This window comes from Pocillopora damicornis, chromosome 6 (genome assembly GCF_964200805.1).
Source record: "Pocillopora damicornis chromosome 6, jaPocDami1.2, whole genome shotgun sequence".
NCBI lineage: Eukaryota > Metazoa > Cnidaria > Anthozoa > Scleractinia > Pocilloporidae > Pocillopora > Pocillopora damicornis.
Window position 1 is genome coordinate 24537571 of NC_142675.1, and position 27430 is coordinate 24565000.

General features: G+C 38.7%; 3 protein-coding genes across 3 annotated transcripts in view; 2 read left to right on the forward strand and 1 right to left on the reverse strand.

Moving 5' to 3' along the window:
* Positions 1-2658: 2658 nt before the first annotated feature.
* On the forward strand, positions 2659-7432 carry LOC113676305 (melanopsin). The gene has a single exon (XM_027192955.2). The coding sequence runs from the start codon at positions 4307-4309 to the stop codon at positions 5318-5320; it is 1014 nt and encodes a 337-aa protein (XP_027048756.2). The 5' UTR covers positions 2659-4306; the 3' UTR covers positions 5321-7432.
* A 1700-nt stretch (positions 7433-9132) lies between these two features.
* Positions 9133-22529, forward strand: LOC113676177 (importin-5). The gene is made up of 27 exons (XM_027192797.2): positions 9133-9252; positions 11153-11230; positions 11408-11597; positions 11864-11966; positions 12295-12391; positions 12645-12746; positions 13531-13656; positions 14025-14100; positions 14270-14314; positions 14538-14625; positions 14991-15097; positions 15189-15403; positions 15932-16105; positions 16294-16512; positions 16750-16833; positions 17454-17586; positions 17696-17763; positions 18061-18502; positions 18799-18854; positions 18949-18978; positions 19197-19289; positions 19610-19684; positions 19868-19945; positions 20308-20374; positions 20538-20766; positions 21268-21409; positions 21750-22529. Exons 1-27 carry the CDS (start codon positions 9133-9135, stop codon positions 21837-21839), a joined length of 3327 nt encoding a protein of 1108 aa, XP_027048598.2. The 3' UTR covers positions 21840-22529.
* Positions 22530-24057: 1528 nt separating this feature from the next.
* The window catches only part of LOC149044588 (uncharacterized), a 35719-nt gene continuing 32346 nt past the window's right edge, over positions 24058-27430 (reverse strand). Inside the window, exon 3 of the mRNA XM_089209699.1 lies at positions 24058-25589. Coding sequence (XP_089065825.1) covers positions 24537-25505 — 969 coding nt within the window. The 5' untranslated portion in view covers positions 25506-25589 and the 3' untranslated portion in view covers positions 24058-24536. The remainder of the gene's footprint in view (positions 25590-27430) is intronic.

Here is a 27430-nt window from a genome sequence, read left to right on the forward strand (position 1 = left end):
ACCCCGATTCAGTTTGATGGTACCGATTTAAAATCAACATTTAACTGCATTTGCATCAATCCTCGACTTTGTTTATCCATATCAAACTTACGTTTAACATCTGCCTCTGTAGATTTTCGTGACATGTCACGCAGTCTGAGGTCAGTCAAAAACACGCTACTTTTCGAACATTTTCCTCTTTTTCGTGTATTTCATTTGAATTGCTATCTTTCTTACCTTCAGTTTCTAAAACTAACGTACATAAGCTTTCTATACCACTGTATTTGAAGGAAATCATTAAAATATTTCGTTCGGGTTTTTGAGACTTATGGTTAGCGATTCAGATATGTCGAAGAGGGGTTCACGCCACATGCAAGCAGTGGCCATGGAGTCTGGGACTATAACTCTAAAGCGCATGCCTAAAACTGGTCATTACCGCGAAATACGAAAAAAACAATAAATTTGGCGCAATTTGATGTATAATACATGAGGTTTGGATATTGTTTGGGTTCGGGAAATGGGACTCGAAGTTTACGCACTGGTGATTTTTTCTTCGCTGGCTCTTCTCGCGGTGGCGGTAGATGCACAAAACGATTTCGGCGAAGAAACAAATGGTCCAAAAGGAGAAAAACTGCCTTGGTTTACTTACGAAATAAACAAGTAAGTAAAAATTGCGTTTATCGAAGTGTATTCCAACCTGTTTCTTTTTTCTTTTTAATTTTTTTCAATTTTTTTTCACTGAATTGATTTTTTTTTAATCAGCTATCTCATATATTCCCTGTCGAAGAAGTCTGATCAAGAGCCGAACGACGAAAGTGCTGATTCTGTGATTGTGGGAATCGTGGAAAAAATATTGAGGGAATCTGAGATTCGCGGAGTTGTTATAAATTCCAGAATTCTCAACGTCTTCAGGAAAAATATTTCTCTCCTCCATTCAGCGTTCAAGAAAGCGTCAAAAAGTGGGGGGAAAAGTATAAAGAAGCTTATTGATGCGTGGAAGGCAAAAAACCACTCCTTCAAAATTTTCTAAAATGAGCTTGAAAACAACTCATTGATTGAGGAAAACCAACAGCTTCGTGGGCAGAAAAGGAAAGCTGAACTGGATTTAGTCGCAGAGCAGGCAAAGAGATTAAAAATTGAGCAGGAGTTTGAAGATGTTATTAGGGATTCGGAAAACAGAAAAGAACAATACAAACAAAAATTCAAAAGATTTGCGAAAAAAGCAGCAAGAATGCAAAAAAAGGGACAAAGAGGTCCAAACAAAAGCAAACGTTTCACTGATTATACCAAACAACATCAGGCAAGATTAAGGCGAGGATTTAAAGAAGACTGCCACTCAGCACTGTCATTTTTAGGCCTCTACAATTTTATTCCCACCAAGGTTGAGGTATTTAATAATGACACTCAACAATATGAAACTATTTCATTGGTAGAAGAGGGAGAGTTACAACTATTGGAAACAGAGCCAAGAGAACTGACTGACAATGATATTGATGACATCAATATGTGGGTTTACTTGAAGGAAAAATTGAATATATCTAATGAAGCTTGGCATGAGTTGGCCATGAAGTGTAAAGACATGCCCACAAAATATAAAATATGCAAACACCTAGATAAACTAAATGCCAATTGGAATCTGAGAAGTACACCAGGGGAGGCAGAGGGAGTACAGATTTCTTTCAGGGAGAGTCTTGAGGAACAGATAAAAAGGCTGCAGAAAAATGGAGTATTGGACAAGGTTACTACTATTAAAGTAAAGCTCAGTGGTGATGGTACCAACATTGGGAAAAGGCTTAAACTTGAAAATGTCACATACACAATTTTGAATGAAAAGGATGCAGCAATGAATGAAAAAGGGAACTATGTTCTAGCAATAATTAAGACAACAGAGAACTATGACAATCTTAAAGAAAGCCTTGCTGATCTAAATAATGAAATGTCAAATTTAAAAGAAATTACTGTAAATAGTCATAAGTATAGCATTGAGTATTTTTTGGGAGGAGACTGGAAGTTTCTAGCCTGTGTTTGTGGTTCAGGGGCTGCTAATCAAAATTTCTCTTGTATTTGGTGTAAGTGCCCAGGAAATGAAAGGTTTGACATCAGTTAAAAGTGGTCTATAACTGACAAATCTCTTGGGGCAAGAGATTTACAAGAAATAGGTAAGTATGCAAAATCTAAGCAATATAATTGTAAAACCAATCCATTATTTGATTTTATTCCTATTGACCATGTAATAATTGATACACTACATTTATTTTTGAGAATATCTGATAATTTAATTGAACTTCTGATCAGGGAACTTTGCAGGAAAGATGCCATTGACAAGGTATCTACTTTTTCAAATGGGTTTTGTCGAAATAAGTATAGACATATGGCTGGGTATGAGAAATTTGTAAAAGAACTTGGAATTAATTTTGAATGGAAAATTAATAGGGACAGCAAGAAGTTGGAGTACAGAGACCTTACTAGACCTGAAAAACTCTTGCTTTTCCAACATATTAATTTTCACTTACTATTACCAGAGTTTCATAATGTGGACAAGCTGCAAGCCCTTTGGGGTAATTTCATAGATATTATGGGTGATCTTAAACTTAATTACACTACAGATGATGCTATCTCTAGCCTCAAGGACAAAATCAAAAAATGGTTTCAAAAATTCTTAGACCTTTACCAAGCAAAAGATGTAAAACCATATCTGCATTCTTTGTATGTTCATGTACCTGAATTTTTAAAGCTATACCAAAATTTAGCTTATTACACTCAGCAAGGTATGGAGAAGTACAACAACACTGTATCAAAGGACTACTTTCGATCATCTAATCATAGAGGGGTTTCTGCTCTAAAGCAACTTTTCTTGAAAAAACACAGAATACAGCTTTTGGAAGCTGCTGGTTTGGAAAGGGTGAAGGAAAGCTACAACTGTGGAAACTGTTCAACTTCTGGCCATACCATCAAAACATGTACTGCAAAATGCAGCAAATGCGATGCTCCCACTTTCTGTGCACATCTTGTTAAAATAGATGGTAAATGGAAGCCAAGATGTGATTTAATCAATCAGTAATGATATAATATATCAATGTATTAAAGGAGTGTATTACCCAAAAACTGTTAGTAGACGTTGTGTAGAATAATTTGCTATGCCTGTGAAATGTTTCTTGTATACAGTATTCAAGGAGTCTTTTTCAAAAATGTTACTGCATTGATTACAACAGAATCACAGACCGAAATATATGGGTCATTTATAACCACATGTTTACATTTTATGAAGGTAATTCACATGCAAGTAAAATAATTCTTTGACATCAACTATCAAAATCAATAAACATGTGCTAAATCAAATATATTAATGATGGACCATATTTTTGTATCCACATCTGTTGCCATCTCCACGGACACATGTAAAAACGACTCGATGCCCGTCTTCGATTTCAGATCTCACGTATTTATCGCCAATTAATTCAAATTCCACTATGGGGTTTCTTTTTGTCAACCAAAATCTCACAGTCCCTGGTACAACATAAGCAAAATCGCCGTTTTCATTCATGATCCGCTCATTCCACTTTGTGCCGATATAACAATCCAGAGTTTCATTTGAAAGATTTTCATATATTAGTTTATTCCTCTGATATTTTTTGGATGAAATCCTCCCAAGACTTTTATAGAAAACATCGTCATCGACTTGAATTTCAATACGAACTTCTGGATCCTCTCTGCGCCCGGAGCACAACTTTCGGTTGATCTCCCTGTAAACGCGTTCATAAAAAGTTTGCTGGCGATCGCTGAAGGAATCATCCATTGGTTTTGACATCGGTTCCAATCGCATTACGGGCAAATTATGTTCATCGCAAGGCCTCCATTCGTCAAATTTCTCGCAGTACCCTTTGAAATGAATTTTGCCATGTTTTCTCGCTTTTTCGACCTATATTATCTCTACAGGATAAATATTCTTATCCGTAGTTTTTATTTTCTTGCATTGCTTGGTCTTAGCTTCTACGAATTCGTCAATAAATCTCTTCGGAGTCTTATGCTCCCGCTTCACTCTGTTGGCCGCCATTTTTAACATTGGCGCTCTTTGCATATTTAATTGATCTGCGCATGTCAGGTGAGTAATACGGTGGCTTGGGACCAATTTAAGCAAATGTTCAGTTTTCTATGGGATAAGTTTGATATGTGACAAACGGTGAATACAATGAGCCAATTTCATGATAAGACCAATTTGTCAACATCTGACTCTGGCGTGTTTAATTGCACTTTATCTCAACAAAGCGGGACAGTTTCTTCAACTCTCCAACAGTAATCCTAGTGACCACCATAACTTAACACTAAGATGAACTCTTCAGTAGCTCCAGGCCATAACTCTGAAGCAATTCCGCCTGATTCTCGTGTTGATGGGTTTCGTCTATCGTTTATTTTATTTGACATCATATCGGGAACAACGGCCAGCGTTGCAAATTTCCTGTTACTGTTTACTATCTTCAAAGATCCTCATCGAAATTTACGTCGCTCCCCAAGCACACAATTGGTGATAAATATGGCTGTAGCAGATTTTCTCACTGGATTTTGCTGCGCATACCAGTTGATGGTTTACGACTCACTTCGACTCTCCGGCATGTCAGAAGAGAGAACTGACAATTTTTTACTTGTAACTCTGGCTATTATCGCTATCAGTCTCGTTGTAGCTTGTTGTAATGTCGTAGCAATGGCGTGTGATCGATGGCTGGCTGTGAGTTCGGCGCTTTACTATCGATCAGTTGTCACAGCTAAACGTGTCAAAGCGCTCATAGTCACGATCTGGATTTACGCTGTCGTTTTCACCAGTTTTTTGTTTTGTCCAGGGATACCTCGACGGATTTTTGAGTTGCTATACTGCAATTTACACGTTTCTGTGCCTCTTCTCGTGCTCCCGGCTTTGTACTTGAGAACTTTTAGGTTACTGGAACAGCAGGCGCGGCTCCGAATTGCATGTCTGGGTTGCAGCGTCGAACAAACCGAATTAAGAAGAGCTCAAAGTGAAAAGAAGACCACGAAGGCATTTGTCACCATTTTATTATTGTTCTTTGTGGCCTTTTTGCCTTACACTGTCACAATAAACTTAAGAAATTTATGTTCAGCTGGAGAAGGTAAAATAAAATTAGTGAAGTCTCTTCAAATCGCATTTAGATTTGTATTTGTCAACGCTTGTGTGGACCCGTTTGTGTATGCTTGGAGAATTCCGAAATATGCTCAAGCCGTGACAACGATTTTAATCAGATACCGCATTTTGAGAGGAGGAAGACGAAGAGGAAGATCGAACTCCACAGATCCAGAATCAACAGCAGCGAGCCGGAAGGATGCACTGTGAATAGTGACCTTACTTTTCAGGACCCGTTTGCAATATGCAGGACAAATTTTACCTTCATGTAACTATTGTAATTGAACGTGATAAGCCATATCAAGACTTTTGCCTCATATTTGTTTTGAATTATCTGGAATTCAAAGTACTTTAAAAAAAAAAAGAACTTGGAGAAGGCTGCGATGTGACTGTAAATGAGAGGCATGGAAACTGCTTTAACCACTTGAAAGGTCACGAAATATTCACTTTATCGTTTTCATAGTTTTAGTGGCTTTCTTAAACTGGCAAGTTTTGATATTTGTTCAAGAAAGGGGAGTTAATTTGGAGGTAAACTTATTCAAAAATTTTATTCATAAATAATGTGTCCTGGCTACCGAGCGAATTCGCAAATATGCACTATTGATAAGCAAACGCTTTTTGCAGGAAATTAATATTTATCTGCTTTGAAAGTTAAGAGAAGAAAAATTGATGTATTAAAATTCACAAGGCAACCAGGTGAACAATCAGACATGGTTTGATGCAACTCTGGTGTAAAGATTTAATGAATGTAACCAAGAAGTTACAATTCATAGACCCAACGTTTCGACACTCCTGTCTAGTGTTGGGGGTGATCTAATTGCTGCTACAAGAGTTCCTTTTATATGCTCATTAATTAGCTGCTTTTTTTTTTCTGACGAGATGTAAATAGGCGTTAAGTAATTAGCCGCCATTATCAGGATTATTATTATCATTATCAGGGCGGGGTTGATATGCAAAGCTTCCAAACAAAGGCGTTGGTGGTAACGTCGATTAGTGGTGATAATTTTAGACTTATCCTACCCAATTGTATGGTTAGTTAGGCATGTGTGCTCCGACGAAGCTGAATTTTCTTTTTTGCTGAAGAAGACCACTTTTTGATGCTCTTTCAAACGTGTACCAAACTGACGATTGTGTTCGATATACTCTCGATCACAGTCATTGCATGGAATAGCCGGAATAAATAGCGTCGGTTCGTTGTTCTTTCGTGACAGTATCCTTAGGTTTAGCAAAAATATGCCCTAAAGTCTGGAAAAGGTTTTTGAGTAATTTGATCATTGTGGCTATTCAAAATTCTCTTGATGGGTTCCGTAACGCCCTGAATGTGAGGGGTAACAGCAAAACTAGTCGCTGGTTCCTTCTCATCAGGAGTGTTACTAGTTGTAACTGGTTTCAGGCAGTTACGGAGAAAAATTTTGGTAAAGCCGTTTACCTTTAGAAACATTTTCTCTCCTCAGCCTTCGAATCAAGTAAGGATGGTAGACAGTCAGCCCTCCTGAGTAACGTTTTAGCTACAGACTTTTCATGGCAAATAGGCCCGGGTGTTGAGAGTCGAAAGCGAAGTATTTGTCGGTGTGGGTAGGTTTACGATAAACACTTGTCAAGAAAGGGTAAGCGTCTATCCTTTTCATGTTCAAGGGTGAATTGAATAGCTCCACTGAATTCAAAATGCGATAGAAGGCGTTCTGCTTCATTAGCGGATACCGCAGAAAAAACATCATCGACATATCGTTTCCAGAACAAGGGTTTAACCGGTAGAGTGGCTAAGGTCCTTTGTTCCACGTCTTCCATAACCACTTGGCAATGAGGGCAGAGACAGACGAACCCATAGCTGTACCAGAAAGCTGTTGATAGTAGGTACCGTTGTATACAAATTGCGTAGTTTTGAGGCATAAAGAATTATATCCTCCATAGGCAAAGAAGTTATTTGTCCTTGGGAAGCGTCTTCTCTGAGTCTCTCCTCCGCAACTTTAACGGCAAGATTAACTGGGATTTTAGCGTAGAGCGAAACAACGTCGAAAGCCGGCGTTAGGAGCCTTCTCCTTTATGAAATCCGCAAATTCGCAGGAATTTTTGACAGTCCCAACGACAGGCGAAAAATTCTCGCAAGATAACTAGAAATTGCATAAGTCGGAGAATTAACAAAAGAAGCAACAGATCTCAAAGGAATTCCCAGCTTATGAATTTTAGGTAAGCCGAAAAAAACTAGGACACAAGCTGTCAATATTGTTTAAGATTTTGTACGTATAGTTACTAATCCTACCAGCTTTTTTCAAATCAAGCAACATTTTTTTAAACTCTCTTTGAGTTTTACTGTTAGGATCAGAGTTTAAGACTGCATACGTACTTTTGTCATTGAGCAGAGACAATGCTTTGTCATGATATTGCTGTTTGTCCATAACTTTTTTCTACAATATAATTACCCTTGTCAGCAGATAATAAGAGCCGGTGTCAGTGTCTTCAAAAAAATTCCTTTTACAAAATGTTGTCGGTCCAAACTGATACGCACAGCCAATTTATCATTTTTGTAAAGTTTCCTTTTCGATAACCGCCGCCTGGTTAGCTCAGTTGGTAGAGCGCCAGTCTGCTGTGCGGGAGGTCGAGGGTTCGAGCCCCAGACCGGACCAACACTCAGGGTCTTAAAATAACTGAGGAGAATGTGCTGCCTTTGTAATTGTACCAGCAAATGGTGAGACATTCAAGTCTTCTCGGATAAGGACTATAAACCGTAGGCCCCGTCTCCTGCATCTTCAGTGTTACATGGTCAGCAGGGGACGTTAAAGAACCCACACACTTGTCGAAAAGAGTAGGGGGCGTAGTTCCCGGTGTGGTGGTCTATCTGTTGTTTCATTGTACATTTCATGCATGGGCTGGGTGGGTGAGTGAGATCAAATATGGACTGATAGCGGCAGCCAGAGGCGCCTTTACAAGCTGACGTTCGATCTTACTCAATTAGAATTGTAAACCGCCTTGAGACAGTATGTGATATGTGCGGTATATAAATACACATTCATTCATTCATAGACAATTATTTTGTATCACTTAGGGCATACGTAGGGTAGTCCTGAGGGGGATAGAGGCGACAAAATGTTTCTAGACTATGAATATAAAACTATGAGCTTATGCTTTCATGTTATGTTGGAATAAGCTTTACAAATAAAACTGGCATGTACTACGGTTGCAGCGATGGAGACCAAAAGACAGAACGTGAGTTAGGACAACTTATAGGGAGTGTGTTTCTAACCAAACTGTGGTGCTGCGTCGATGAGGGAGAATAACAAAATAATTTAGCCGATATTATCAACTGAGATTGAGTGATAACGGTAATTTGCTACCATAAAGAGTTTGTAAGCTGACGTGTTGATCTTTAGCCCTTTAAAACGACAGCTTACAAACTCTTCAAGTTCACGATGGCCAATTTACTTTATCACTCTCAGTTGATAAAACCAAATTATCGAAATAAGGAGTACATGCGCAATAGCCAAGAAACAGGTTCGGGGCTCTTGGTTAACCCTAGTGCTCTATTATACATACCACTCTTCCTTAGATGAATTGTACGTTCCCTGGGAAATAACGATAATAAATTTGTTGAATCAATAAATAAAATAAACTGGAAAGGTTATCATTTATTTGTTCGTGCTTAGTGACATTAAATGGCCATTGAGTGTAAGACTTCGCTTGTTCGCGGGGAGGAGACTTGATAGAGTAGGAACTCTTTTTGACAAAGTTCATTGCGCGATTTAAAAGAAAAAAAATCAGCGAGAAAACATGTCGCGTTCACGCAGAACCCTTGCATATTTTTTTCTAATTTTTGATTCGAGCGCCAGACATCGCTCGTCGTTGTCGGGGTAGTGATATCAAGATCTGGTAATGGTCCAGGACCTCGATACTCCACTAAGAATTCAACACAAAACCGTCGGAGTTCATGGTAAACAATCAGGTTCTGACAATGTTGCAAATGATCGCGCCAAAATTTGAACAATTCTTTCGCCGCCAAAATGTTTCATTCAGGGAAGATTACGCGCATGCGCTCAAATCATAGGTTGGGCAATATGGTGGCCGTAATGGCGAACGACCAGCAGCAGTTTGAATCTCTCGTAACACAGCTGATGTCTCCTGATAATAACATCAGAAATCAGGCAGAGGTAGGAAAATCTCTCCTATTCTTGTGTGATTTGTTTTCGTGAAATTACAAAGGTGAGTAACTACGGTGTGGGTTCTTGCCGGGAACGTCCTTGAGAACCGCTGATCGTCGGCAGGAGTTCAAACCATGTGCATGACAAAACCTGGCTTTTTTCCTCAGCTGTCTCACAATTTTCCAGCTATTATCATTACATAAAACTTATATAAAACCCTTTCATGTAACTATAGCTTCCAAATCAAAAGAGCGGGTTGTTTTGTTTAAATGTTCGCCCAAGTTTTCAATGTTATCACCGAGAGCACCTACTGCATATCGCTTAAAAGACACGATCTTGCACAAAATGAATTCTTCCGGGTTTCGCAAGGTCATACAGTGATTTATGATCGTTTTGGAAACGATTTAAGGTAATATTAAACCTCTCAAATCGTACTTGAGTTTGTATTCCTTTAAACAAAGGTCGATATTAAAGTGTATACCTTCGAATGTATTTGTTACATACATATTGATACGATTATTTATTTCCTAGAACAGTCAGGATCAAATTAAATACGTTTTAGGTTGTTAGTTAATTATTAGAGAAACATCCGAGGAATACAACGGGTTCTTCGCCGCTCAGAAAAGTAAAATGAACGAAAAAGCAGTTAAACAAGATTCCATGTGCTTTCGTGGTATTAAAAGCTAGTTAATTAGAATTGGAGTCAAAAAGTTATTCACCGTCGTTGTCCATGCTACGCGACCGGCAATATCAAATCCCGTTGGAAATAGATCTCTGTCGTTGAAAATAAGGTTTGACAACACAAGTCAGAGTGCTCCATGTAAATGCTAAAAAATTATATGTATCAGTCATATGTTGAATATAAACTTTATTGCAGTAAACTTTGAATGATAATCCACGTATTGATAAGAAAATCCATGTTTAATTGTAATGAATTTTTTAAGGGAAGTCTCTTCCAGTAAAGGGCTTTTTTTCATTTTGCTGTATCACTAACAATGAAAGTTATGGTAAAAGTTACCTGTGTGTAGGAAACATGACTGAGATTGCATATTTTCTGTTATGATTTTATTTTGTTTACATAAGTTGCCCCAAAAAGAAGATGAAAACATTATGTCTTATTTTTAAGTACTTTTGATAGTTAATTGACTTGTGTGTAAAATAATACAAAAATCCTGATTCTTGGTTCCTTAAAACGCTTTGATTTTCACTATTAAATTAATTATTTTAGTGATTATTTTGTTCATTACCATGAATTGTATTCATAGTTGGGTGCAATTTGTAGAACAGAACTCAACCATAAAGGAAAACCATAAAAAAGTAAAAATCTCACCTGAGTACAAGTATGTCCCAAAACACATCTGAAGTGGGAAAATTCATAAATGATAATTTCTTGTGCACTTGAAATCTTTGTTTAGTTCTGGTGGAATGATCATCATCCCTTTTTTGAGTTTTGAAGCAGATCCTAAATAATTTGTTTGTATGATCCCTTTTCTAGTTATCTTTTTTAAAAATATTTTTATTTGCTTAGATATTTTGTACACTTGGCATAAAACAAAACAAAAACACCAAAAGAAGCTTCACAAAACTTAGTTCACAAACTAACACTACTATCAGACTACTTGACAAAACTACTACAGGAAATTAATAACTAGAAACCAAAGAAATTAAAAATTAAAAACCTTTTCTTCCTTGTCAATTTGACATGAAATTTTTCTTGATACTTTGAATTCACCACGTTGAAACATAGTAGTTTATATTTGATAACAGTAGTGGAAAAGTTGGATAGCTTAATCATTATCAATGCAAGGTGGCTTTGCAATATCTATTTTATGTTACATTAAAAATTTAGTTTCTACTGTTTAGTAAAATCTTTTGTTTTCTTTCTTTTTTTTTTTTTTTTTTCTTTCAGACACATTATGAAACCATTAATGAGCCAACAAAAATTAAATTCCTTATTCAGATGATAAGAACATCAGCCATTGCAGAGGTAAGAAATGAAGGCAATAGGGTAAAATTAAAGACATGTTGTTTCTAAGTGATGTTTTGATATTTTTTGGAGATTTTGGTGTAATATTTTTATTCATGAAAATGCATAGGTTTTTCTCTTTGCCCACTGTATCATTTTTTAAGCTTAATAATTTTATCAAAAAATTTATTGATTAAGGTGCGTCAGATGTCAGCTGTGCTGTTACGAAGGATTTTCTCAAGCTCAGTGGATTTTTACGACAAACTTGATCAAGCTTTTCAGCAAGAAATGAAGAATGATTTACTCAAGGCCATAAATGAGGAACAAGCCCAAGCAGTAAGAAAAAAGGTGTGCGATGCTGTTGCTGAATTATCCAGAAGTCTTCTAGGTAAGTTGTGAAGGTACTTGTTGTTCTACAGGAATTTAATAATTCAAACAATTTTTTTTCTAGTAGAAAGGGTCTGTTTAAGAACAGATGTGGACTGCATATTTGTGTTTATCAAAAATCTCATTTTTTGAGTACAGTAGCTCTTAGCCACTTAAAAGGGCCACCTATATTCTCGTGTCAAGTTCCTGCAATCAATGTGTATCGTTATCATACAAGTAAATCATTTATTTTACATTTGACGCAGATTTTATTTTCTCTTTTTTCAGATGAGGAAGGATACAATCACTGGCAAGAACTTCTGAAGTTTCTGTTTGAGTGTTGCAACTCCCAGCATTCTGAGCTTAAAGAATGTGCTCTCCATATTTTTGTGTAAGTGTTCTATTCATTCATCACCTCCTTGTCTGGTAGGCTGACATGGTAATCTTTTCTAACAGTTGAAATAGAGGGTGTACAAACAATCTGCATCGCAGGTGATGTGAGGGAACCTTAAGATTTCTATTGGTGGACATTTGTGAAAGAGCAAAGCCCAAGGTCAATTAACACATCTAGTAGAAATAGTGAGACTGAATATTACAATTTTAGAGTGATATTAGTTATTTTTGAAAAACACAATTTTGTTATATTCTACAGTGATATCCTCTCTAGGAGAATGTCTTTCCATTGTCTTGTTTGAATACTAATTTTTTTCTCATAACAGATCTTTCCCTGGAATATTTGGAACACAACAAGAACATTACATGCAGGTTATCAAACATATGCTGTGGCAATGTCTGCAGGATCAGTCCAGCCAACAGGTTAATACCACACTGCTTCATAATTGTGTCTACATCATAGACAATACTTGGGTTTTCACAAACCCATTCACTCCCAAAAACTCGTTAATAAGCCCCCTCACTGTCTACCATATAGTCCTGATGATGTTAGTTCATAGAGTTTTGTTTTAGATCAGCTAAGAATCCCCCATTTGATATTTTTCTCTATTCTCATTATTTGTCTGCTTGATTATCTTGGGTCTGATACATGTTTACATTTTTTTGGTTATTGCAGGTTCGTTTTATGTCAGCCCGAGCTTCAGTTGCTTTTATCACAGATCAAGTGGAGGAAGTCAAACAGCGACAGTTTGTGGATTTAGTCCCAGGAATAGTCCAGGTAGTTGGAAGTTACTTTATAAATTAAAGTAAAACAAAATTAACTTGCAAAACTTGGCAAGAAAATGATGAATTTTTGTTCATCAGATTCGAGGGTAAATTTATTCAGTTGTTTCCAAGTGTTCCCATATCATCAAGTCCTGCCACTACAAGTGTTTATTCCAGTTATCTACTGTCAATAAATTATAAATTGATCCCTATTGAAAGCAACAGAAGAACTGTAGGGTGAAATAATGTGGGATACCAAGTTTATGGCCTTGCAATTCCACTGCACTGCACCACCCTGTTGCATTTTAAAGCCACTGGACATGGGAGTGTGCAGTTTAATTATTCATTCGTCTCTTGTGTGGAAATATATGAACTAACTGTATACAACTGTTTTGCCTCTAACCTCAGAGGACCCAGAATCACACCAGTATGACCCATTCAAGTCTTGCTTACACCTGGAATTCTTTTATCTGGTTTCTTTCTTGGGATTGCACAGGCTGAACCTAACACCTGACATAGGATAAATTTATTCACTGACATGAATTTCCGTGATTTAACCCTTTAACTCTCATGAATGACCAAGACAGAATTTCTCCTAACAATATCAGTACAATTTCAAGAAGACAAGAGATTGTGATTAATGAAAAATATCAACTAGGGGATTATTAGGTGATCCAGATCAAAATCTCCAAACTCACACAATGAGAAATATATGGCAGGCAGTGAGTGAAAGGGTTAGAAGACATGATTTAGTTCATATATGTTAAGTCACAAAAATATTTTCTTGTTTATCTCAGGCTGTACGGGAGAGTGTTGTTGCAAGTGTGGATGATTCAGTGTTAAAATGTTTAATTGATTTAGCAGACACTTGTCCTAAGCTTCTTAGGACAAACTTGGAGTCCATTTTAGATTTGATGTTGGAGGTATGTAAAGTCCTTCTAATGAATATCTGCTGACTTAAGAGAGATGATTTCGTTGCTAGGTAGAGTACAAAGATTTCTGGTTTGGTTGTTTGCACTTAAGTCTCTGGTCAATAATCTTTACCTGAGAAATGTGCTGAAAATGTAAGCATCAGTGGGTTTTACTTATGAAAAACATTGAAATACTCGCAACAGTTGTTATCATGAACAAAGCTAATAGGAATACTTTCCTGAAAACAATTTTACCTTGTAACTTATATATTGTCAAGTGTCATCTGATGGCGAGTACAAATAGGTGAAGAGGAAGAGTTGAAACTAGATTGTCATTGGTGGGTGTTGGGTTGAATAAGACTTGTACCTGCCTTTTACAGATTGTGCGCAATGCAAATCTTCTTGAAAGTTGGAGACACTTGTCCCTGGAGTGTGTTGTCACTCTGGCAGAAACAGGTCTGTAAATTTGCCTTTCAACAAAACACTTTCTTCTATAAAATTCAGTGGTTTGATTTTGGTACTGTATAACTTATGAAAAGTACTTGCACATATGCCCAACAGTATTTCTCATACGTTCCTTTAGAAAGGTTATTCTTAATTTTCATTAAATTGCATTTCATTATAGCACCAGCAATGCTCAGGAAGTGTCAGAAGCATATTCCAATTATAGGTTAGTCGAATGAAAATTCTTTTTTTGGTGCATTTTTAGTTTCAACTTTTTTTCTTTTTCCAATTTGTTATTTGTATGCTATTGTCATTTTTATAGAGTGGGAAATTTTCGATTTGAACAAACTTTTGAATTTAGCCAGCCTGGCAGTGAATTATGCCCTGCCAAATTGATCAATCATTGCACACATACTAACTTAGAGATCAAATAATTAATGATATTGCAGTTCCAGAGATGCTGGCCATGATGGTTGATCTTGAAGACGACCCAGAATGGAGTGTGTCTGATGAACTTGAAGATGACGACTCTGAAAGGTATATTTGTTTGGTACTGGGAATTAAATTTCTGATTAAATGAAAAAAAATTTAGTTGTGGCTTCCTCTAATCAGAGTGGTATTCATGGAATAAAACAAATAAGTTAATTTTAAACTTGGTCATCAAATCAGGACAGTTTTAATTCTGATTAGCACAGCTGGCATGTTTATTATTATTTTTACACTAACCAAAATTGATAAGTAATCAATGATGAAACTTTGCTTGAGACTTTTTGGCTGGGCCTCTTGGTTTCATTTAAGTTTTGAACATTTTTGTCATCTCTGCAGTTCATAAATATGAGCATAGATAATGAAGGTCAATTTTACAAGTGGAAAAAAAATATATTTTGTTAATCCCTCCATAGTAACTCTGTAGCAGGAGAGAGTTCTCTTGATCGACTGGCTTGTGGTTTGGGTGGAAAAACAGTTTTACCACACATCATTGTTACAGTGCCACAGATGTTGCAGAATGGTGAGTTTATTGGTATATATGTGTTACAAGTCTCTAATTATATTATTTCATAGTTATACTTTTTTTTCCTAATTCTTGCTCCATTTTGTAGCTGACTGGAGGTACCGACATGCTGGTCTAATGGCAATCTCTGCAGTGGGTGAAGGTTGCTATAAACAGATGGAGGCTTTACTCCCAGATATTGTGAACACTGTCTTACCTTTCTTGGGTGACACCCATCCGCGTGTGCGATATGCCGCCTGTAATGCAGTGGGACAGCTTTCTACTGACTTTGCACCTGGATTTCAAAAGAAATTCCACACTCGAGTAAGTGGAAATTTTAATGATTGTAGAGATAGTTTTCATCTCTGTAGTCACTGGGATGAGACAGCAGAGTAGCACTTGGACAGTACAATTTAAAATTGTAGTGTCTGTCTTTTGTACAGTTGTGTTTGCAAAATAAGTATCTCTAGAGATGAAGGTCTTGTCTTGAGTAAGGAAGTTGTTGTCTTGAGGTACATGAGTCTTGTCTCATGAAAGGTATTTAAAAAATGTTAGTATTTGCAATCATAGATAAAAACTATCACGGCAAATTGATTCTCTAAGTTGTTTGTATTTTAAGTGACAGGCAACTTTTCTGCCGATTGCATAAATCAATTTGTCTTCCCCTATTCCTCCTAGTCAGTGTTGTTTCTTTCTAAATAAAGGAAATTAATTCTAAAAACTGTATTGATAAAAGGATGGAAGGGGAGACGTATTTGGAAATTAACAGTTTCGTTGGCAATTGTTGGTACATTGTACCTTTTTTTCTCTGTGTTTTTCTCTTGGGTGTGTTTAATTGTCGGATATTTATAGGTGATCCCAGGCCTTTTGGTTGTTTTGGACGACACTGCCAACCCTCGTGTCCAGGCCCACGCTGCTGCTGCGTTGGTTAATTTCTCTGATGATTGCCCCAAAAATATTCTGGCGTCTTATCTTGATGACATCTTGGCAAAACTTGAAGCTGTGCTGGCTTCAAAGCTAAGGGAGGTAGGTTCATTATTGTATTCTACCCTTTACCTCTGGTAAATAAATATTCTCTAATCCATGAAAAATATTTTTAAGTATTTAAGGGAGGTCATCGCGGAATTTTCTTCAAATAAAACGTATCTGCATGTTGCAGGTGTTGGTTTTTATGAGTAGCAAAATATATTTTACGCCTCCTCGTTTTTTAACAGCTGCTTGAACGTGGTGGAAAACTAGTTCTAGAGCAGGTTGTGACCACCATAGCCACGGTTGCAGACACTGCCGAGGAGAAATTCCTGCACTACTATGATCGCTTCATGCCAAATCTCAAGTACATCATGCAGAATGCTCTGTCATCTGATTACCGCATGCTGCGAGGGAAAACCATCGAATGCATCAGCTTGATTGGTTTGGCCGTAGGGAAGGAAAAGGTACGTGGATTCAGTATTGACAGTAGTTTTCTAAGAAATGTTTTTTATAGGCTGTTGTGTTGAACTTAAAAGATTTTTGTCTAATAAGCCAACAGTATGACCCCGATTAGTGATCGAACCCAACTCTCGACTGAGAGTTAAGCGCGATGACCATTGGGCCCTAGTGTCTCGCGCGTGACTTTTTAAGTGTACATGTTCAAACTGTTAAATACCACACTGTTTTTCTATCTTGTTAAGTTCTTGCCCGATGCTAACGATGTGATGCAGTTGTTGCTCAAAACTCAAACTGAGATGGAAGAACTAGAGGCAGACGATCCTCAGGTGGGTTGGCTTGAAGATAAACACCTTGTTGGTGAAAATGGACAATTCTACTTTCTCTCCCTCGTACAGCAAGATTATTGTTGCGTCAAACGGAGCGCTGAGGGAGCGACATGTATATAACAATTTCATGTGCCACTTTTAGCGCCATTGAGAATCCGCCGCAAAAGAGAAATTTCCGTAAAATGGTCGTTTGATAGAGTAGAGAATCGCCCAATGAAAGTGAGAGTGAACTAAAAAGCAACAAGGATGTGTCGTAAATGAATACCTAGATCTGTGATTTAGGCTAAATTTTTTTGGGAGAACAAACCGCGGGGTACTGTATAGCCCCTAGGAGCTCAGCAACCAGGCAACTTCGGTGAAATAAAGTTTTAAATTACCAACCTAGGTGAAAACTAGTGAGTCAAAATTGGCGCGACGAGCTGCGAACACCATCGCCAGACAGACGAACCCTTTTTTTTTTTTTACCTCGAAAAGGTTTGGAGCAAGGGATCCACTTGTGTGGGAAGGACCGACTGAAATTAAACTGATAAATGGTCTAAGAGACCGTAAATCTTGTACATTACTTTACGTCCCCGTTCATGTATTCATCATGAAGGGATTGTTTTTCTCTGTGACGTTAGATTTCCTACATGATCTCCGCTTGGGCCAGGATGTGTAAGATTTTTGGAACAGAATTCACGCAGTATCTTCCACTGGTGATGCCATCTGTAATGAAAGCTGCGTCAATCAAACCAGAAGTGGCAGTCATCGACGGTGTGTGATTTATTTTAACATTCTTTGTGTTAAACGCCTCGCTATTTCGATTCTGCTTCCAAGTGAGACAATAATTTACAAATCTGTTTTTTGTTTTGTTTTTCTGTAGCTGATGATCCAAAGAGTGGCCAGTATTCTGAAGATGAAGGATGGCAGTTTATTACCCTTGGAGATCAGGTACAACTTCTATCACCTGTCGAGTTCAAGTGCAATGTTTCGTTTTGAAGTACAGTTAACTACGAGACACTCGTTTCTTAATTGCGCGAGGAGTTTAAATGATGATATGGCAGAATGAAGCGGTAAGGTGTATGAGGTGCCTTTTTTTTTACTCCAGAGTACGATGGAGAAAAGCGAACATTTTGTGCTCAACTCGAGACGTACAAGTGAGACCTCCAGTTGTTTAAACGTACACTCATCAATCATTTCCTGCAATCAGCTTGATTTTTTTTATTTTTTTTTTATTTACAATATCAGCAAAAGTTCGGTATCAAGACTGCTGGCCTGGAAGACAAGAGTACCGCTTGTCAGATGTTGGTCTGCTATGCCAGAGAACTCAAAGAAGGATTTGCTCCGTACACAGAGCAAGTCGTCAAACTCATGGTCCCTCTCTTGAAATTTTACTTTCACGACCTTGTGCGGACGGCTGCAGCGGAATCGTTGCCATTCCTCTTGGAGTGTGCCAAGATCAAAGGGGACGGGTACCTCCGTCAGATGTGGGCCTACATGTGCCCGGAAGTGCTAAAGGCCATGAGTGCCGAACCAGAACCGGAAGTTCAGATTTTGATCATGGATGCCCTGGCACGGTGTATAGAGACATTAGGTGTGGGGTGCATGACCGCTGACTATTTCACTGAGCTGGGAACTATTCTGCACGATATTATTGACACTCATAAAAACAGACAGATCGAAAGGCAGCGTGAGTATCACTTGAATCACTCTGAAGTGATTATTACTGCTAGTTCACTTGCACCCAGTTCTTTCGCACCTAGTACACGGCTAGCTTGGTTCACCGGTAAGTCTCTTTTATGGCTCAGTTGCTGGAGCATCTGACAGTAAAAATAAAAATTGGAACTGGCTTGGACTGAGAGCTATTTGGGAACTCGGATTTCGTCGTAATCCTACCATCATGACCAAATGTTAAACATCTTTCTTTCGACTTTTAATTTATTTTATACTTGTTGATTTGTTTGCGTAACGTCATCTTTTGCACAGAAAGAAGAAAAGAAGAAGATTACGACGAAGAGGTCGAGGAAGATTTGCAAGACGAGGTATATTTTTGACTATTTACCTCGGATCTTTTCGATGATTGTTGTTACTTTTGTTGTTACTTCTCTTAAACGTAATATATTATTCTTATTTTAGCACGAGACTGATGTGCACATCTTGAGCAAGGTAAGTTGTTTGAAATTTCACCTTGAATTTTACTCGCATGAGTCTCAACAAACTGATAGTCTATCAGATTCAGTTTCTTCTACTTATGAATTATCTTTGCGGATTCAATGGCCATAACTGCTTGGCCACCGCGCCTGCCACCTTAGTCACCACGCCCTCCTCCTCAGTGAATCTTACTGCAGCGACATTTCATTTATCATTTTGTACTGCTTTTATAGGTTTCTGATATAATGCACGCTTTGTTTGGTACGCACAAAGATGGTGCATTGCCTTTCTTTGAGCAGCTTTTGCCGGATTTTCACTCCTTACTGGTGAGTTCGAGAAATTTTCTGTAATGATTCGTCTCGCCATTTCTTTATGAATGAGCGAGTTTGAGGTTTGGTCAAACTGACGTGAGTATGGTGACGTCAGCAACGATCGATTGAAAGATCAGTTTTCAGTTTAACTGTTTTACTTTCATTTTCATTTCAGTTTAATTTTAATTTGCTTGGTTTATGGTCATAAACTTCCTTTGAACATCGCCTTCAGTTTATCAGCTGCATTTGGCTGCTTTGTTGGACTATTTTATAAATTGATTTAGTTATTTGCTTGTTTATCTTTCTAATTATTTTTTATTTCCTTTTTTTAACAGTCTCCAGAGGGATCCGCTCAAGACAAGCAGTGGGCACTATGTATATTCGATGATGTCATAGAACATGCGGGATCTGTAAGTATCAAGCGCGTAAAGGAAGGGTAAAAACAACAGGTTTACCTTCATCATTATCGTTGTGATTCTAGTGCAGCTTGCCCTGGCTCCACACAGGGTAGATATTTTACTGTTATTGTTTTGGAATACCTAATTTTTCTCCTCAGTCCAATAGGAAAGCTAATTATTTGTCTGTTCTGTCAGGCGTCGTTCAAGTATCAAGAGTACTTTCTACGGCCGATGATGAATTATGTGGTTGACAGAAATGCTGATGTGAGACAGGTACAGTCTACGTGGTCTTATTTTTTTTTATAGAACTGACAACTGCAAGATGTACTTTGATCCTTTCACATACAGTGTAGAGCAATTTTCATTGGTTTTGCTTTACTTCGCTCAGTGATTGGTTCAGAAAACTCGCGCCTCTTTCTCAACCAATTAGATACAAAACTAAAACCAATCAGGACTTGGTCGCCCGCGCTTTCCCGCGCTCTATTCAGTTTTGTCGTTTTAGTTACTTTAGCTCTGAGAGGAGTTTTCCTTTCTCCTGATTGGCGGATGTGATTTCTATGGTTCTGGTTACACGGCACTCAATCGAAATCGTTCTAAAACGTATCATTAACACTTCTTGTGTACTTATTCGATAGGCTGCGTGTTATGGATGCGGAGTGATGGCTCAGTATGGTGGAGAGGAATATATCACAGCCTGTGCAGGTCTGATATTTTGTCATTGACAATAAGATACGCAGTCTACTTCAAATATTCCCGAGTGTAAACCCAGTTTTGTGACTTTGAATACTTCCCGAGCCGCTTTTCCGTAGTATACGATCTACCCGAGATCACGTTTTTAAAACTGAACCATGTTTTCACGTTTCAGATGTTGTACCCTTGCTTTTCCAAGTCATAAACGGCCCGGAATCCAGAAGTCGAGAGAACGTGAATGCCACGGAGAATGCTATTTCTGCTGTGGCAAAAATCTGTAAATATAATCGTGGGAATATCGCGCTGAATGAGGTGGTCCCGGCGCTCATTGCGGCATTACCGATCACGGAAGATAAAGAAGAAGCACCACACGTGTATGGATACCTCTGTGATTTGATTGAAGAGTAAGTGGCTTGGTTTTGTGAGGGAAAGGATAACGGAGAAGCCGGGAATTGTAGAGCCACAAAAGAATGAAAACTTAATGTAGACACACATCGAACTGGCTAATGCGTGATGAACAGTGAAAGATTCGATTCGGGGCCACGTTGATCCGATGTCAGCGCTCTCACCATTCAGTTGATGTTTAAGGTGCGACTCTCTCAAACTCCCTGAATACTTCTGAGGATTGCAACAAAATGCCAAGTCACCACTCAGAATTGGTGCGGCGAGGGGCGGGGGGCGGGGGGCGAGGGGCGAGGGGCGAGGGGCGAGGGGCGAGGGGCGAGGGGCGAGGGGCGAGGGGCGAGGGGCGAGGGGCGAGGGGCGGGGGGCGAGGGGCGGGGGAAGGTGGAAAACTTTAAGACACTTTACTTTACATGGATCAACTTGTGACGTTTTGGGCACAAGCACTAATGTCTTAGTTAAATTTTCTTGTCGTTGATGTTGTTTGTTTTGTACTCCAACAGAAATAATCCTCTTGTTCTGGGCACAAGTAACAGTAACTTACCTCGGATACTCCAAATTTTTGGCGAACTGTTCATCAATGATGTTCTTAGCGACGACGAGGCGGCCCGGAAAAGGGTTCTAGTAATCATACGACAAATACAGGTGAGAGAGCGGACGATTATAAATGTGTTGGTGAAATAACGCTCTTAGTCCGAGTTGAGAGAGGCTTTCACGTATCGAAAGTTACATTTCTAGGTCGGTATCCTGTCTTATCATTAACTCTTCAACCCCCAAAAGTGACTGGCAGCTAATTTCTCTTTACAATATCAACCCTGAATCAAACATTAAGGTTATGAGAATAAAGAAAATGATCACAGAAGCTCTTGATTGTTAAACCAATTCTCCTCGTCAACCCCTAAGGAAATTAGTAGAGAGCAGTATTGAGAATATGCGCACTGATGTTAGGGTGTAAAGGGTTAAAGAATATGCCTATCTCTTTCAGAGCGCCGCTGACATGTGGACGGCGTGCGCCGGACAACTCAGTGAGCTCCAACAAGAGGCTTTGAAACAAGCTCTCGAGGCACAGAGCTGATTCACGTGCGTGCTTGCAAGTTACCCAAGCGTACAGAACCTCGCAACATCCGCGACAAAGCGCGTCCCTTCGGCAGAGTTTTCTTAAATTCTTCTGCATGAATTGCGCCCGCATTCTGTTGACACTCTTGTCATGAACACTGAACGATTTTGATTTTTCTATCGAGTGAAACAAAAAATAGAACCGAGCTGGATTTTAAGGAGAAGCGTCGTGACTACTATGAGTAGTAAATTGGGATTGACTCGCGGACGTTGTAATCGGGAGAAGTACAGGAACATAAGGAGTGAATGAGAGAGGTGAAGACGGAAAACAGATCTGAATGACAGGAAGGAAAGAGAAAAATTATGGAACTGAAGTTAGTGGAAAACAAATGAACAGACGAGTGTGATATAATGATTATTATCGGTATAGCAATGTTAAGTCTCTTAGCCGATATGGTACTCCTTTCTCATGAGAACATTCAAGCCCAAGATTGAGAGAGAAATTCTCCTTGCTATGTCTCTTCTTACGTTTCTTTTTATGCTGGGAGAATTTTCCGGTACGTCAGGATCTTACCAATAGCGGATTATTTTTATTTATCACCGCTCTTGTCATTGATGTAAGGAGATTTACAATGTACATCACTCTTGGTGCTTGGTATGATAAACTAAGACTACTTCACTGAATTAAAAACGGAATGGAAGAAAAAAAGTGTGTGTCCTGCTTGGCTTGCCAAGAGCATTTTAGTAGTAACTCTTCCAGAGAAATAATGATAACAGCTTTTTCAAGTCATATATTTCCTGCGGAAATCTAACTCCACGGGATCTAGAGCTGTTAATAAAGAAAAACGCACACGAAATTTTACGGTTTAATTTCTCCCCTAGAGACAACCAGCGGCATGTCTGTCGGAGACCTCAGTGATGTGAACATTTTGATTAGAAGTGCCACGGAAACAAAGAATTAATTCATATTCGTTTTATGAATACTACTAGTTCGTCTTCCAGTGAGTTATTTATCCTTCGCATGGTGTAATGTCAACACCTGCAGGACAATTGTTCAAATTCTTTCATCCCTCTCGTGGTATGCATATTGCGCTTGCTCTTTTGTAAGTATTAAAATGCCAGAAGTACTCAAGCGTCGGACAAGCACAGTACATTCAGGGATGATAAAAGGAGTGAATTCAGCTTCCAGACCGTTCACGGTCTTTGGATATTTTTTGTTTCTTTTGAATGTATTTTTTGGTCAGAAGTAACTTGTGTAAGTCTTTTCGGATGTATTTATCTACGTACAGCCTGTTTTTACACTTGTTAACGTATTACATAACAAAATTACAACGTCCGAAAATATACCTCCGCAAAGAAGAGAAGTCATTGCCAGCGGAGATTGAGATTGTTTTTTTACCTTATGTTGCTCTCTGGAAGGATGAAATAAGCGATGAAATCAAGAGGAAATCCCTAGGTCAAGTGTTTGTGTTTTCTGGTTTTTTTAGAAATATTCAAGGGTTTTTGAGCTGCAACTTTTCTCCTCGAACTCTTTGGAGGATCTTGTCAGCAAAAGCAAGATAACGGGAACTCCAGCAGAAATTGTGGACATAAATTCAGTTGTGCTTCGCTTCTTAAGCGACCTATTTGTACCTACTCTTCGTCGCAGAAGAAAGGTTTCAGTTTTTCGCCGATTATCAACGCTGGTTCGTTTTCATTTGTCACAATAAAGAAGTGATGTAAGCGTTTAATCACTTGATTGTATCATGATAATATTTCATGCTCAAGCACACTATTTCAATCTCCAGCCGCCTCTTTTGTATTACCAAGCCAAGAAAAAAGCTAGAAGTAGTCTTTACACATGTCAAAAAAACTGAAAAGCCTTTATTGAGTTATTTCTTGTATAGCTAACATTTCTGAATTTCGAGACCATTGTGGGATGTCAATTTTACAATAGACCATGCGTACAGAAAAAAGTTAATCGGTAGATTTTACTGTATATTTTATGGTTGTTCAAACAAAAACTTACGCTACCCTCGTGTTAATATTACCCAGATTAATTTTTGGTAAAACAGAAGCGAAAGAACGATAATCTCTCTCCAAAATCTTTTTTCCAACGTCAAAACAACCTTTCGCCATACGAGTTGCAATGTTTGCCTCGTGGCGATCCCAGAAGTCTTTGCGCAAACACAAGGATCCGATCAGTGGCGACTCGCAAACTCGTGTTGTTCAACTTAACTCCTCAACTGAAACAAGCATCACAGCATGCATAGTTTATTTCATAATCAATATCGGGCTATAGATAGTTTTAGGCAGAGAATGGTTAGTATCAAGTTCAGTGCAACAATTTAATGACCTTACTTATATCATGAACAATAAAAGGAAAACTATAAGTTAGGACAACTCTCTAGGTAAAAACGAATGAATTGGCCAAAACTAAAACTGATACCTAGTTAAAACACTCATGCGAATAATTGTTGTTGCTTCCCCTACTAGACACGAACAGCGATCGAAATATTTAAGTTAAATTACTGAGAGACATAGAAACGCAAGTCTCTGCTGATTACGGAAGAAAACCTCTTCGACAGTCCTTGCCATTCCTTTTCCCAGCCTGAGAAACGGAAAACTCGTGCGAAATGCTTACGTGTCGAGCTTATAGCAAACCACGCTAAAACTAAACCCATCCAAAGGTTTTATTACAGTTCGTAAAGCTCTTCTCTTAAAAGAAGCCGGCAACTCACGTTAACACAAAGCGATGTTCTTCTAAGTCAGGGAGTTTGAAGACCCCGTTCGGTGTATAAAATGCAAAAGCTAAATGTTCCCATCTACGGTATATGGGAAAGCTTTGCAACCAATCTGGAAGACGTACAATTTCTGAAGCGGTTGCTTGGGGCTTCCAAACCCAGTTGCCATCGTAGTCGCGCGTTACTACCCCCTCGTTGTTGCCATCATCATTATCATCATCAGCGACGTTGGGGTAATCCGAAAACTGTTCATCTTTGTCGCTACAAACAAGAACAGCATGCATGATCTCTTTCTTGTAAACGTATGTTCCTAATATCTTGAATTGAATCGAATTTTCCTCACCAATCTTACGGTATTTTTCAGCATACCGTTGACACAACGTTTCAAAGCCATACTGGAAATAGGAACTTCCATACCGCTCCGAACTAGGTATGAAAGCGTGAGACTTAGCGAATTGACTTACGACTTCTTCTTTATCATTTTCTTTACCAAGAAAAGGCTCTATGGCTGCACGCAGGGTATCACGTACACGATCGATTTCGTTCTCCGAAAACTTCGGACTCCACCACGAAAACTCTGCTTCGATATTATGTCCGTTTTCGTCTTCGTTGATTTTCTCCATTCCTCCCTTGAAGCCCCCATCATCAATGATATTATCTGCTCTGACTGGTATAGTGAAGTGCGCTAGATTGACGAAAGGGACTCTGGTCCCATTTAGTTTTGCTGCTTGCAGGTTCTGCCATGGTAGACCATACTTTAAGTTCATGTACCCAGCCATGAAAGGATGGCTGAAAACGCACTCATAGTCAGAGATATGAGGATATTGATGTCGACTATCAATGAAGTATTTGTTCCAATCATCGTCCCACTGGTTCTGTGTGATGTGTATGCTAGGACAACATTTCTCAACAACACGTGGCTGATGTGCCCGACCATCAATCCACTGAACAACTCCAGCCATTTTGACGCTATTGAATATTCAGTTTGTAAGACTGTTGACAGCTGACTGCAGAGTTAACAGAATTTCTCAGTTGCCGCTGACACTCTGTTTTCAAAAGATGATACGAATTTAATGAACTTAGTTATTGACTCAGAGAAACAAGGAAGTTTGATTCCCTCTTTTCTGATTGGCCGAAAGCGTACAGTGAATTTTCGAAATCAGTGCCTGGGACGTCATCTCGCTTCAGATTATACAATAATCATGTCAAGGACACTCAAGGTCACGGTTAATAGTAGTATAGTAGTTGGGGTTGGGGAGCCAGTTTTCAAAAACTGTGCCCGAACCGCCCAACTACTATTCTGTTGGGAGATGTTCGATGTTTCCATGTCACGTTATCACAAAATGGTTATAAACATCGCCCAGAATGCTATTGTCTTTCGCGACATGTACTTGCAGTGCCCATTTAATCAGCGGGCAGCATAATAATTTGCATATCCTGAACTAGTCGGTTGTGATTGGTCAGCAGGTAAAGCTTTGGGAATGCATGAGTCTCTTTGCAGATTTCAGCTGCTGAAAATTGAAGAAAGATGTTCGATGTTTCCATGTCACGTCATCACAAACTGCGCCCATGTTTTGGTTATAGCATATTGAAAGAGAATGAATTCCGAGAAAATTAAAGACAATTGGATTCCGAGAAATAATAGTTCAAAGAAAATTGCCATACTGCCCACGCGTTGGCGTCGTTCAAACAGGATGTCGATGATGCAAAATAACACGGACTTTCCCGAGGATATGAGTCATGATGGTCTAATTTTTTTATACAGATAATAAGTTTCATATTTTGTCTATACAGTTGTGGAAATCTTTTTTAGTTTGTGAAATTTATTTTTAAAGTAAAGTTTACTCGAAAAGTTTAGTTCTGTGTTTGGTAAATGTGGCGTTACCGAAATCGCAACGGAATGAACTCTAATCTAAGCTCACGTAATTTTTACATGTAACACGCCTTTTTTCGGTATTCGTAATGCATGATTTACTAGGGTGTTTCTAAGGGCCCTATTTGAATTGGAAGTGTTTATGTTTGTGACGTATAATCTATATACCTGACAAAGCTGGACAAATGTAAGTACCTTTGATTTCGCTGCCCTCTATCTGGCCTTTTTAGCTCATTCATGCTGGAAGCAATGAATGAGGTATCGTGGTGAAGCAGATATCGACCGTGGACGGAAGTTGTGTTCCGTAGACTGAAGTTGCATTGTGAACCATGAACGGAAGTAGTCTAGCATGCTACCCCTCCCTACTTAGAGAAAGTCAAAATTAATTTCGAAGAAGCTCAGAAACTCACATGGAAGAAATAAAATGTTTGTATGGTTTAATAAAGATTATAACCTCAAACTTCGATCGTGAATGGTAAGACGCACATCTGCGTTCGTCCTCAGTTGGTATAAAGTAACCATTGCTCTATCATTGTGCTTTTCCTCGGGAGCTCTTCAAAATACAGTCCACACATCAATCATAGCGGCCAAGATAGTCTCACTAAAACTTTTTTTCGAGCTCCAATATTTCTGTCCTGTTTTGAAGAATCGTGGCTAATTGTGTGTTGGTTACATGACAATCAGTGGTTGTCATAATTAAATATGAAATGATCTATACAGTGTAATTGTATTTCGGCTCGGAAAGTGCTGGAAGACTTTACTTCCAGACATAATTATCTTATTGTTCTGGATCAATATCAGTATCTGGGCAACTGTCCACCTACCCCTCCCCTAACGGGGGTAAGCGGGCAGTTGCCCAGATACTGATATTCCCAACTGATTTTTGCGGGAACTTAATTTCGCGAAAATAGGACGGGTCTTTGTCGCGAGGAAGAGCGGGAAGGCAATAAACGTCCCAGCAAATGTGTCTGGGAGTGTAGAATATAAACTCACGATTACTTCAATGTCCTCAGC

Coding starts and splice junctions, on each gene's coding strand:
- LOC113676177 (XM_027192797.2), top strand. CDS start 9,133: ATGCGCTCAAATCATAGGTTGGGCAATATGGTGGCCGTAATGGCGAAC. Junction 14,315..14,537: donor GAAGCATATTCCAATTATAG/GTTAGTCGAATG, acceptor ATGATATTGCAG/TTCCAGAGATGCTGGCCATG. Junction 19,290..19,609: donor CGGATTTTCACTCCTTACTG/GTGAGTTCGAGA, acceptor TTTTTTTAACAG/TCTCCAGAGGGATCCGCTCA.
- LOC113676305 (XM_027192955.2), top strand. CDS start 4,307: ATGAACTCTTCAGTAGCTCCAGGCCATAACTCTGAAGCAATTCCGCCT.